This window comes from Asterias amurensis, chromosome 2 (assembly GCF_032118995.1).
Source record: "Asterias amurensis chromosome 2, ASM3211899v1".
NCBI classification, from domain to species: Eukaryota; Metazoa; Echinodermata; class Asteroidea; order Forcipulatida; family Asteriidae; genus Asterias; species Asterias amurensis.
Window position 1 is genome coordinate 8,575,255 of NC_092649.1, and position 13,969 is coordinate 8,589,223.

Here is a 13,969-nt window from a genome sequence, read left to right on the forward strand (position 1 = left end):
CTCGGGTAAACAACTCCTTATAAGGAGATGATGTGCGCATCGCGCATAACGCGTGATGTGGCACAACTGTCCCAGTTGTTGCTCTCGACCAATAGGAATGAAGAAACAATCTTATAAGCACAAGTGCAAGCTCACGTGTAACACGCATGTTAAACACTTTTTACTAGTCATTATCAAAGGTTTATACACACCCACGTGACGCGCTCTCCACCAATAGGAATAGCAAAACTGTCTTAGGTATTTATGAATGTTAATTTAAAAATGTTAATCTTTGTTACTTGTTATGCCTTCTCCCCCTGTATACATGGTGGGAAATGATAAGAATACTCTAGGATCTTGAAAGAGCCATCTTACAGCTTCATTCAACAGGTTTCATAGTTTCTTTTCACATTCCTATTTTGAGATTCCTTTTTAATTTTTACTTAAATTTATTTGAACTTTTAACCTTTAATGAGCTTGTACATGTTTTATTTATAGCTAACCTTTAATGAGCTTGTACATGTTTTATTTATAGCTCATCGTCTTATCTTTTATTTTCACATCAATTGTTCGAAGAGTTTTCTTTCCTTTTCTCCCGAGTATACTGTTCAAAACGTCGAGACCAAACCGACTCGTCTCAGAGCCAACAGTCCCTCAAAAGAAAACATGGATGTACTGCAAATTTACTATTACTTATAGTTTATTCTTTTTTTAGGGGACTTTAAGTTGTCTCATACAGGTTGAGAAAGACACCAGTATGTATTTTATTATTTATGTCAAAAATATTCCTGATGTTTTTTTTGCTTGGATGTTTTTGTTTCTGCAGTGAACTGCAAGAGAATTTGATTCGCTCCCATGCGGCTGGAGTTGGGCCCCCTCTGTCTCCAGATCGAACACGTCGTTTGTTGGCACTGAGGATCAATGTAATTGCTAAGGGACACAGTGGTTTAAATCCCAAAAACCTCAAGAGAATGCTAGAAGCATTTAATGGTAATCCTTTTATTTAATCAATTTTTATTTCAACACTTAACTGCAAATAGTTTGTTTTGGATTGTGGTGTGATGGGGGTGGATCTGGAAGGTTTTCAACGTTTGACATTCGCGCTTCTCCTCTCGCTGCAGGAGGAGAAGTGGAGCAGGTAACGCAATAGTTGAGTGATGTTGTTGAATAACAACGTCTTGCACCAAGACTATGAACATTTCTGATCCAATTAGGCCCACCCACAGTATTATTTTATGGACTTTTTTTTAGCTCCTTGAGAAATTGTTCTTTTTGCTGGAGAACTGTCATGCCCACTTGGCTTTGACACTCGGTATTTGTTTTGTTTAGCATTACCGGTACCCTATTCTTACTTCCCTAGCATCCTGCTTGCCGTGGGTTCCTGAAAAAGGCACTGTGGGGGCCAGCGGTGATCTTGCACCCCTGAGCCATCTGGCTCTAGGTATGATGGGTGAAGGGAAGATGTGGAGTCCAAGAACAGGATGGAGTGAGGCCGAAAAGGTAATACAAATTCATTTTGTTAGTTATATTTCAATACATTTTTAGGGTTTATTGTTTTTCTCAAAATTACTCGACGGTCAGACTGAAATTGACAAGTTTACATATAAGAAACGAAAGAAGTATATACATTAAAGAAGGAGAAAATTGTAAAGTTATTAAACCTGCAAATACTAAACAAACAAACTATAGTCGCAAACAGTAGTTTCACTGATTTTGACTATGTTTTGTGTTGCTGACGAATATTCAGACACAATATTTCCTACTTTCTTTTTTTAAAGGTTTTGAAGATGCATGGAATAGATCCCATTGTACTTGGTCCAAAGGAGGTAAGTTTATTTTGATAAGATTCGTGATGTTAATAATTGTTCACACTTGTTTTTAAGCTATCAGAGGGTTGGCGTGTGACCAGCTCTTTCTCCCTATAATATGAAGAGAGAAAAAAACCTGCTTGCCACCACCACCTCCATTGTTTTTCTGGGTTTTTTTTACCCTTATTTGTAGCTACCGTGTTCACTGTTTATCCCTTATTTTGTCTGTGTGCTTTCATTTCTTTAATTTGTTTCCACTTGACTGCTTTTGTTACACCAGTATACCTGTTGATATGTGTGTTGTGTTGTCATTTAGCCTTCAAGAAAGACTCTGCTAGGCTTGAAACATCAGGCCATAACTATTTGTTGCATTTACCAAAGGTCTTTTGGTTGTTAAAGAAACTGGACACTATTGGTAATTGTCAAAGACCATTGTTCTCACTTGGTGTATCTAAACATATGCATAAAATAACAAACCCTGTGAAAATTTGAGCTCAATCGGTTGTCGAAGTTGCGAGATAATAATGAAAGAAGAAAAAACCCTTGTCACACGAAGTTGTGTGTGTTTAGATGGTTGATTTCGAGACCTCAAATTCTAAATCTTAGGTCTCGCAATCAAATTCTTGGAAAATTACTTCTTTCTCGAAAACTATGTCACTTCAAGTGAGCCGTTTCTCACAATGTTTTATACCATCAACCTCTCCCCATTATTCGTCACCAAGTAAGGTTTTATGCTAATAATTATTTTGAGTAATTACCAATAGTGTCCACTGCCTTTAAGCAGTTTGCAACAGCTAATTCCATTATCTCACTTTTTAAGCAATTTTGTGTACTGCATTCTTGGGGTTTTTCCATGTTGAAATGTTTGGATTTGGTTTCTAGTTTAAACAATTATTGGAAACATTTTCTGTTGTTGATGTCTTTTTTAACCAAAGGGTCTTGCACTGATCAATGGGACTCAGCTAATAACCTCTCTGGGAGCTGAAGGTAATTATAACTCAAAACAATAATGATAGATCAATCATTCAATACAATCAATCATAAATAAATACCTCAGACAGTTTCGCTATTCCTATTGGTGGAGAGCGCGTCACGTGGGTGTGTATAAACCTTTGTTTATGACCAGTAAAAAGTGTTGAAACATGGGCGTGACACGCGAGCTTGCACCTGTGCTTATAAGACAGTTTTTTTATTCCTATTGGTCGAGAGCAACGGCTCGATCACGCGATACGGGCGACGTGCACAGCATCCCCTTACAAAGAGTTGTTTACCTGCAGGCCTTACCATTTCATAGCTGGAGGGGTGTTGTGTTGAAAGAAATCATTGAACAATTATAATTTTTGCATTTATTTTACTTTTTGACCAAAAAGGTATTTATGAATAGGAATCAAAGTTTGTTGAATCGGTTTTCAACTAGTGGTTTAAACCCGCTGAGGCCTGGTTCTTGATAATTTACCTCAACTTTGTCTAGGTAAAATTATTAAGAACCAGGCCTCTTTGGGACTAAACCACTAGTTGAAAACCTCTTCACCACACATTGATTCCCTTATTCACAACAACAAATGCACAAAGAGGTTAACAACATATGTGATTTTCCACCACTGCATGACGCTTCAATTTATTTAATCTATAAGTACCTGCAATTTTAACACTAAATTTAATGAAATATATCATTATTTTCTCTGATTGTATGAAATATGGATTTTTATAGAAGATACATTTTCCCCAGATCCCTGAGATTCTCATCATGATTTTGTTTATATTTGTAACAGCTGTGGTACGAGCTGCCAATATTGCCCGTCAAGCTGATGTCGTTGCCGCTCTAACCTTGGATGTGCTGAAAGGAACCAATTCCGCATTTGAAAGCCGTAGGTTTCTAAGTAGTATACTGCCTGGTCAAATTTTGAAATAGAAGGTTCTAATACATGCCTATTACAAATTTAGAAACCAATGGTTTGAAGCATTGTACACAGCTTATGTGTAATAATTCAGGAGGTCGGATGGCTGAAGATTGAACTTGAATATGCTTTTATTGCGGTATCTCATTTACTAAGACAGTTAAGTGTGTATCGCCTTAAAACATGGCCGCCTGCATACAACATTTACTTGTTACACACGGCCTCGTGAGGGCGCTCTTCTAATAACAAGCTGTATTACAACATCTTCCTTTTTCTTTTCTTTTTTTAAAGAAAGCCAAACAAAATACATTTACTTTATTTTTTTATTTTTTTTCTACTACTGTTTGTTTTTGTTCTGGGTTTTATTTTTGTGAAAAAAAAAAAAAAACAAATTTTTCAGAACCAGTAGTAACTGTTGGCGGCAACAACTAAGTAACATATTGTTCCAAGTATAGTGGAGGTTTGACCGTCCGGCCAGACCTAGTTGTGATGACATGCGGTGGGGTTTCCTGCACATGCGGTGGTGTTTCCTGCACCGTATCTTTCTTTTGTAAGGATTGCTTTTAGTGTAGATATTTGTTTTATGTTCCTTGTTGCGCTTTAGAGGCTCCTGCATCACGTGCCGTCTAAATGTATCTTATTTATAAGAGCAACTATAAATATAAATATTAATAGTAAACTTGCGCATACAACCATGGGTAAAAACTCTTTTGAAGGAGTGGTGGCTCTGAAAAGAGCCGATTTGGTCTCGACGTTTTGAACAGTGTACTCTACTTCTCCTGAAGACGAGCAGAGTATACTGTTCGACACGTCGAGACCAAACCGGCTCTTTTCAGAGCAACCACTCCTTCAAAAGAGTTTTTACCCCATGGTTGTACCCGCAAGTTTACTATTATTATTTATATGTATAGTTGCTCTTATTCTCCACACCATGCAAAGCTTCAAACACCATTTATCTTATTTATATTATTATTAAACTTTCATTATCATTTTATTGGTACCAGACATTCATGCCGCCAGACCACATAAAGGACAGATGAATGTAGCCCGTAACCTCCGCTCTCTCCTTGCGTCTGACGTCCATCCATCTGAGATATCCGAGAGTCATCGTTTCTGTGATAGGGTACAAGACGCATACACCCTTCGCTGTTGTCCACAGGTAACACACCTCAACAAATCTCTTAAACTAAACTGAACCTAATTATGGGTCCATGGTGCTCAGTTAAAAAACTTTCCACTCAAAATTTATTTTTGCTTGTGTTGCCAATCTCTAGGTACATGGTATTTATGAAGTGTTTCTCTGAAATATTTTTTTTAAACTTGCAGAAGACGATGAGAGCATACTGATCGAAACATCGAGTTTAACCAACGGTTCTTTTCAGAACCACCCCAACTCATTTAGAGATAGTTATTACATGGTGTTACCGCAAACTCTTCTATATAAACTTGGAGGACTAAAAGCTTGCTTTTCTTTGTTTATTTTTTTGTTTGATTTGGAGTTTTAAGCTGTAGTTTTTTTGTTTTAATGTCTTTGTGGTTTCTTTACATGTACATGTTGTGTTTGTGTTACAAAACGAAACGTCTACTTCTTAAAAATAATTTTTGTCTTTGTTGCCCATCTGTAGGTTCATGGTATCGTCAACGACACCATTGACTTTGTCCGAGGCATCTTGACCACAGAGATGAACAGTGCTACGGACAACCCTGTATCCTAAATAATTCATTTAATCTACTTTTGGAGTGTTGGGAGCTTAGCGCCAGAACACCTCCTGTTTTGTTTTTTGTGTTGTTTTTTTACTTCTTCTGCTTTTCCTCATCCCGTGTCCGCAAACAACCCTGTATCCTAAATCATTCATTTAATCTACTTTTTGGGTGTTGGGAGCTTAATGCCAGAACACCTCTTGTTTTTTTTGTTTTTTTTTTTACTTCTTCTGCCTTTCCTCATCCCGTGTCCGCAAACAAAGACTCACTTCCCATGCTCATATAAATTTGAAATTTCACATGTATATTGAGGTATTCATTTTCTCTTTGTAAGCCAAAGTCCGATAACTCTAGCATGTCTACACTAAACACGCAACAACAATTTATGTCTTCTTTTTAATTAGGCATGCTTAATAATAATCTCATTTTTAGTATAGTCTTTAACTCTAAATATCTTAAAGATGGTGTTTGCTGATCGTAAGGAGACTATTTCAGGTGGCAACTTCCATGGAGAGTATCCAGCTAAGGTACATTATGTTTTCCCCAGAGCTCAATGAATTTGGAATGTAGAGAATATGAAGTCCACATTGTACAAAGTTTTAATTGTTAATTTATTTTGGTATCTGTTACACCATGTGTGCATACCATGTGTCTGTCATGCGTTTTTCGAAAGCAAAGTGTGCAATGTGTTAAAATCATAGAGCTATATATATTGACTAGAGCGCTAACACCCCATTATACACGCACTAAGGTTTTGAAGCCGTGTGGGCGCATCCATGTTTATGTACAAACCAATACAAAAGCTTGAAATTTTGTGCGGCAATTGTACGGCTATTTGCATGATTGTGCGTCTGTTCTTTTTTATGTGCCATCGAAGCAAAAAATGCAGTAAATGTGAACGCACAATCTGCTGATCAGCGCACAAACTGCGAGCGTCATGTGCGTCATGATTAAAAGGCGCATTTACCTTTTTTTAGTACTGCAACCAAGTCAAAGTTACGGTTTTTGTAGCGCGGACGTACGTGAGTGGACAGTTGCGTACGTATACGCACACGCCGAAAGTAAAATAATCGCGGCAATGTGTGTTCTTTTAAAATTCTGAATTCACGCAACACACCAAACATGTCTGCGCCCAGGATGGCTTCAAAACGCAGAGCAAGTTAGCGCTCTAGTCAATATGTATAGCTCTATGGTTAAAATTAAAACATGCACAAGGCAATCCTTATTCCTTATTTTTAAATATTGTGTTTGTAAGTATAAATCTGTCTGCATTTCTTGGTATGTAAAGAGTATCAAGTAAAGTTATATTTTACACCTCATCATAAGGAGACTAATTTTTTCTCCACTTTCGTGCTGTGATTTAGCTTACTTCATTGAGCAACTTATAAATGCTGATTATTATATATTATTTTTGAAAAGGAGCTGACCACAAAACTGATTTTATTCTTGGAGCCCCTCCTTAAAGTTCACTGTTGCTGTAGTGATATTTTGTTGCTTGTTTTTAGGTTTTGGACTACCTTGCAATTGGTATCCATGAATTGGCTTCTATCAGCGAAAGACGAACTGAACGACTGGTTAACCCATGTATGTATAAAACAGCTAAGAAACATGAACTTTTTTATTGGAATGTAAATTTGGAGTTTTTGTCTGACAGTTAACATTTGTCGTTGATTGCTCTCGTTTTTCTTTGCAGTCACAAGAAGACAAATTTAAACAGACAGGTCCATGGAACAGTGTTTTTACAGAAGATCCTACCCCTACAAATCCACATAGATGTTTTTTTTTAATGAACCACAACAGAGTTGCAAGAAAAGTTCTTTTTGAGACAATATTGTCCGAGATTAACTGTTATGTACTAGCTTTGAAAGGTTAGCCATAACACCTGGAAGTGTAGATAATTGTAAGAACAATTAGGAGGCAGTGTGTACACAGATAGAGTGTAATAATTGATTATTTTTGAAGAGTGTTACTAACACAAATTTATTTGGTTATTTCATGTGATTTCTATTTCCTAGCTTTGAGTGAGCTGCCAGCTTTTCTTGTGGATCAAGGTGGTCTGAATTCAGGTTTCATGATCGCACACTGCACTGCAGCAGCCCTTGGTAAGGATACTCTAATACATAATGTGCAAGTCCTACATATATCAAAAACAAGATTAAAAATTCCCTTGTCACACGAAGTTGTGTGCTTTTAGATGCTTGATTTCTGGACCTTAAAATCTAATTCAGAGGTCTCGAAATCAAATTCAAATGTTTTAGTGGAAAATTACTTCTTTCTCGAAAACTTCTCTACTTCAGAGAGATCTGTTTCTCACAAGGTTTCTATCAATAGCTCTCCATTGTTTGTTACCGAGTAAGTTTTTATGCGAACAATTATTTTTAGTAATTATACCAGTAGTGTCTGGTGCCTCAAACAACGCGAGCAAAACCTAGATTGTTCAAGCACGCAGTTGCTGCGCACTGCCTGTGGTCACTCCATCATTGCTGTGTCATGGCAGCAAAAACACAAGGGCTTGGCAAAACCATCAAGAGAGTCTGAAGAAACCAGACTTGATATTATGTCTTTCCTTCAGAAAGGAAATTTTTTTATTTATTAAAAAGCCTGAAAAGTATCTTTCTTTTTGCCTGAGAAACTGTCAATTGTATATATAAATATGTGTATAAGTATTGTAACTGCAAAAAATAAAAAATATATTTATTTTATTGCACTGTTCTTTTCGTACTATTCCCATCTTTGATTATAATTATTTTTGTATCATCTTTATTACAATTGCTGCTGCTTATTTGTATTATATATTTTCTTACTTTCCAAATTTCCCCGTTACTTTTTTTCTGTATTTGTTTTTGTTTATCTTCTTGTCTTTCTTGCGACAGCTTTTGTATCTTGTTAAACAGTAGGCATACTGTAACAGTAGGGATATAACCACCTTGTCATTCCTTATAAGATGCTCCATATTGGTCTCAGAATTCTTAACTTCAATTAACTATCTTTCTAAAAGATTTATATACCAAGTGCCTTGTACATTGTTGGTAGATACTAGCGCTATATAAGACTTTGAAACTATTATTCTTGTCTTATTTTTGTTGAATAGCTTTCATAGAGTAGGCCTACTTTTCATGTTGATTAGCTCATTGTTTAATTTGGCTTAAAACTCTATGCTGTGACAACATTTTTTTCATCAGTTAGTTTTACGATTTTGAAGTTGAACAAAGAATTGACTAGAGTGGGATTCGAACCAACGACCTCCGGATTAACGTGCCCTACCAACTGAGCTATCTAGCCCTATATTGGCGGTGTCCCTATTTTGTCAATATCTTTGATCGGGGGTGCCAGTCAGAAGCCATACAACCGTTAACTGCCGTGTAGCCAGGGATCACACCCAAATTACGATACAACCTGGGAAGCGGCAGACAGGGGATCACCTTAAGGGGATGCGACTTTTTGTTTCAGATATCAAATATAAACCACAAGGGAAACTGACTGGGTAAATTTGTAAATGATTTTGAGGTTGAACAAAGAATTGACTAGAGTGGGATTCGAACCAACGACCTCCGGATTAACGTGCCGGCGCTCTAGTCTAATTTGGCGTAGTCTCTTTGAAGCAACATTTTGTCATCAATTAATTTAGATTAAATCAAATCAAGTCTATAAAAAAAAATCAAACCAAATAAAACCAATTATTTTTTTACTCTCAGTGTCTGAGAATAAGGTGTTGACCCACCCAGCCTCGGTGGATTCACTCCCAACCAGCGCTAATCAGGAAGATCATGTCAGCATGGGTGGATTCTCGGCAAGGAAATGTCTGCAAGTTGTGGAGCATGTTGAGCAAGGTGACTATAAAGACAGTCCATTTTAAACCTGGTTCATACTTTCTGCGAATGCGAAAGTGAATAAAAAATTTACGTCCAAATTCGCAACGAATAATTTGCATCAGTTGAAACGTGCTCAACTCCTGCGAAATGTCGCAGAGAAATTTTGCTTTGCATTCGCAGGAAGAATGAACCAGGCATTAGATGAAAAACAATTCCGGCCAGTTTGGGCGGTTGGGTTAGAGCAGTGGTATCTTCCCTTACGTTCCCACCTATAGGAGCCTGATTCGACTCCCACCAGGGGCGGTTTGGGGTTTCATTCTCTACCTAAAGAAAAGTTTTTTGGGTTCCTGGAATAAGTCTCTAGGTTTTTTTCTCCCACATCTATATAACTGAAACTTCCTTCATTTAATTGTCTTCTCTCCATGAGGTTCTTTGCTATAGTGATTAAGTTTGATTTTGGCCATTTTAGCCACCTGTTTTAATTTTAATGTGTTGATAATAAATATACCAGAAATAAAAGTTTGCTTTTCTGTGAGTCCTTGGCTTAACAACCAGAATTTATTTTATTACTAATTATCACATTAAACAACAGCAAGTCTTTCGTTTCGTATTGGGTTTTTAGTCTTAAAAAATATTTTGCTTTCATTCCTAGTTCTAGCAATAGAGTTGTTGGCAGCATGCCAGGGGATTGAGTTTCTCCGCCCGTTAAAGACGACTGCTCCTCTAGAGGAAGTCTACAAACTAGTCCGAGAAGTCGTTGCGTAAGTTTGTATGTTCTTTGTCTGTTTTATACAGTGACTGCGTTGTAGTTGCTCAGCATTTTTTTATTATTTCTTTTTATTCAGACACACAAAGTCCGAAAGCCACTTTTAAGGTGTGGGCTATTTGATAATCACTGTTTTGATCCATTTGTGTATTAATGTGTTAAAGACAATGGACACTGTTGGTAATTGTCAAAGACCAGTCTTCTCACTTGGTGTATCTCAACCTGTGCATAAAATAACAAACCTGTGAAAATTTAAGCTCAATTGATCGTCAAAGTTGCGAGATAATAACAAAAGAAAAAAGCATTCTTGTCACACAAAGTTGTGTGCGTTTATGGTTGATTTCGAGACCTCAAATTCTAAATCTGAGGTCTCAAAATCAAATTCGTGGAAAATTACTTCTTTCTCAACAACTAAGTGACTTCAGACGGAAACTGTTTCTCACAATGTTTTATACTGTCAACCTCTCCCCGTTACGCGTCACCAAGTAAGGTTTTATATTAATAATTATTTTGAGTAATTACCAATAGTATCCACTGCCTTTAAACATTTTAAAGAACTGCTAGTCCTATTGTCATAGTTCGGTTTCTGTTTATTTTAATTTATCAATACAATTGTACCTGTTTAGTTTTGACTAGTGCCTTTTGATCAGCGCCCTTGAGGTTGTCAACATGAATACGGCGCTGTCTTAGTATTCATTAGTTTCAATGCTACGAGGCACTCTAGTGTGTAAAGCACCAACTGCTTACCACCGTGTACCCAGGTTCGATTCCTGGCCTATGCTATGGTTCTCTTCTTTGCTAAGAGGGTATTTCTTACAAGCCCCCCCCCCCCCTGTTTTCCCACCTTCCCTCAATCTCTGGCTGCTCCGTGGTTAAGGTCCATGTGGCTGGCTGCCAAAGGTACATCCTGTGCATGCCCGATGTGGCTCAAACACAAAGCCAAGTCCTTCGCAATAGATCGATCCACTAAGCTCCGCCCCATTGCGTATTGACCAATCAAAACGCAACGAAGGTCCGACAAATAAGGTCCGACATGCGTGCGCGTATCTTGGCGCGCGTGGCAAAAAGGCATTGGAGGGCCCACGCTCACATGTGCGTCGTGGGCAGAGCTTACTGGATCGGCGTATTCAGCATCACATAGGATATTTTCAATCCAATATATCAATGCAGGGGCTGATTTCATAAAGAGCTACGATTGACCTTAACTGTAAATCCATTGTAATTGATTCGTCTTACATGTACGTACGATGAATTGTATTGCTTTGTGAAATAGAGCCCAGCTTCTTGAACCTACAGATTGAAATGAATATCATTTTAAGCTTCCACTAACATCTTCTGATTTTTAAATGCAGTAAGGTGTCAACGGTTATTTGTGATTGGTTTTTCAATTGTTGTAACTTACCTTTATTGATCAATGAACTTCCGAATCATTTTATTTTAAAGGTTTTTTTGTCTTTAATGTTTTATAAATTGAATGTTAATTTTAATCAGTTTTATCATTTTATCTTGTGTGTTTATAAAGGGTATTTGTAATCTTTAATAGGTATTTAAAAAAAAATCAAATAATTTATGGGTTTTTTTTGGACAGGAACTTTGTTTCTTTCAGATCCTTCGGGCTCCAGCTGGTTCTTTCTGCGATCTAATTGCTCATGTTGTATCTTTTAACGTTTTTTACCAATGTTCATTTACTTTTTATCTGCCCAAGAAATGAAATAAATTAAAATATGAAATATAAATTGGTTTAATACACCATTTCTCCCCCCCCAGGCCTTGGGATAAGGATCGTTACATGGCTCCTGACATTGATGTTGTAACAAAGCTGCTGCAGGACGAAAAGGTGAACCAAATTTTCCTCTTTGATAAAGCAACCCTAACTTTTCTCTGCTATTTGTTAGTAAAGGATCTATTTTATCTTGTAATATCACTGGCCTTTTTTAGTGTTAACGTTTTATGTTATTTTGTTGAATAAATTAAATACTGGTTTTTTTTATAGTTTATGTGATGTATTTTTGTAATTTTCTGTATGAAGAAACTATAAATAAGTAGTAAACTTGCAGGTACAACCATGGAGATGGTACAACCATGTGTAAATCTTTTGCGGGAGGGTTGGCTCTGAAAAATGGCTCTTCTTAGAGCCGACACTTCCACGAATTAGATTTACTCATGGTTGTACCCCAAGTTTACTATTTATTTATATAAGAGATGATAATTTGCATCGGGGATAAACACTATTAATTTTTACCCGGGTGGGATTTGAACCCACGACCCTTGCAATTCTAGAGCAGTGTCTTACCAACTAGACTACCGAGGTTGCCCGGTAGCTAGAGGCAGTTCAAATTCTATGTTTTGGCAGCGGGTACCACAACGATATAAGAGATAATAATTTGCATCGGGGATAAAGAATATTATTTTTTTTTTTTTTTTTTTTTTTTACCATACATCGATGTGTGTTAGCACTGTATACTCAGTACTTTCCCGAGTCCTGTGAAAAAATATCACAGGCATTTATTTATAGTTTTTTCTTATTTCTGCACACCATGCAAAGCTTGAAACAATACTTAATTTTCTGTAGTTTATAACCAATCAATTACGTTTGCTTATAAAATTATCCTCATCCATACCCTAAACACCGCCACTCTCTGCTCCTGTGTTTATTGACTCCAATACTGAACTGGCAACTAGATAAAATCTATGACAATTTCCTCCAATGTAACAAGCAACCCCTCTCCCCCAAGACACCCTAATTGATTAGTGCATCATTTATTTTATGTATTTGTGTATTTTTCGTCTTCAGTTAGCCTGGTAATTTCTTTGTATTTTGTCGTCAGCATTTTTTGTAATGTCATTGTTCATCTTGTGTGTCTTGTATTAATTGTTTTGTGATTCGCTGTTTATTTGTTTGTTTGTAATTTGTTTGTTTGTATAAAGGCTGTTTTCTACGAGCCTCGGCTTACTCTGACAGCCTCAAGACCGGTTTATAGTCCGTCGCGCGATGGTCGCGAGACGGAAATCCCTTTTTATGATCGCGCGTCAAGATTTCCGACGCCCGACCATCGCGCGACCGACTATAACTCGGCCTTCATGCTCTCGCTCTTCTCTTGTACATTGTAATTTCCTAATTATTTATTTATTCTTTGCTTTAACAATACATAAATTTTGTATACTCATTCGCACTTCTGATTTTGTTACCTTTTTCTAAATTCTCATTTTGAACTATTCTCCAATGGAGAATGGAATAAACATCATATTGAATTAAATTTCTAGATATGGAATGCGGTGAAGCCTTACATGGATCACTATCATACTGAGCATCTGAAAGACGTCAGCGTCCAGTCGCCAACAGCTAGTGTCTTGGGATCAGGGACCTCTACACCCCGCAAGCCCAAGCGCAAACGAGAGTACTAAGGCTCAAACGAGAGTGAACCTGTGAAGGTTTGAGTTCAATTGATCGTCAAAGTTAAGAGATAATAATGAAAGAAAAAACACCCTTATCACACAAAGTTGTGTGCTTTCAGATGCTTGATGACGAGACCTCAAATTCTAAACTTGAGGTCTCGAAATCAAATTCGTGAAAAATTACTTCTTTCTCGGAAACTACGTTACCTCAGAGGGAGCCGTTTCTCACAATGTTTTATACTATCAACCTCTCCCCATTACTTGTTACCAAATGAGGTTTTATGCCGATAATTATTTTGAGTAATTACCAATAGTGTCCACTGTCTTTAATGTCCCATTTGAAAGACAAAGCAACAATGGTAAAGAATCTTGCTTAAGGACACAAGTGCCACAGGGACTCAAACCCACACTCTGCCGATCAGAAACACTAGAGCTTGAGTCTGGTGCTCTTTAACCACTCAGCCGCGACACACAACAGCAGAGCATCCGAAACAAACAATTTAGAAAACAGCAAGGCGGGATTGCCTGAAACTTTTGCATTGTTATTTTTTTTTCTTTTTTACTGAAATAGTTTATTTGTCTTAACACTGATCATTTTTAACAAACAAG

At 37.1% G+C, this 13,969-nt stretch overlaps 1 protein-coding gene across 1 annotated transcript in view; it reads left to right on the forward strand.

The window, feature by feature from the left end:
* Positions 1-13,881, forward strand: part of LOC139951485 (histidine ammonia-lyase-like) — a 32,739-nt gene extending 18,858 nt beyond the window's left edge. Inside the window, exons 7-20 of the mRNA XM_071950396.1 lie at positions 806-969; positions 1,340-1,479; positions 1,758-1,805; positions 2,723-2,774; positions 3,560-3,655; positions 4,690-4,844; positions 5,311-5,391; positions 5,848-5,913; positions 6,892-6,970; positions 7,402-7,488; positions 9,082-9,216; positions 9,851-9,959; positions 11,732-11,801; positions 13,229-13,881. Coding sequence (XP_071806497.1) covers positions 806-969; positions 1,340-1,479; positions 1,758-1,805; positions 2,723-2,774; positions 3,560-3,655; positions 4,690-4,844; positions 5,311-5,391; positions 5,848-5,913; positions 6,892-6,970; positions 7,402-7,488; positions 9,082-9,216; positions 9,851-9,959; positions 11,732-11,801; positions 13,229-13,369 — 1,423 coding nt within the window. The 3' untranslated portion in view covers positions 13,370-13,881. The remainder of the gene's footprint in view (positions 1-805; positions 970-1,339; positions 1,480-1,757; positions 1,806-2,722; positions 2,775-3,559; positions 3,656-4,689; positions 4,845-5,310; positions 5,392-5,847; positions 5,914-6,891; positions 6,971-7,401; positions 7,489-9,081; positions 9,217-9,850; positions 9,960-11,731; positions 11,802-13,228) is intronic.
* Positions 13,882-13,969: the final 88 nt, after the last annotated feature.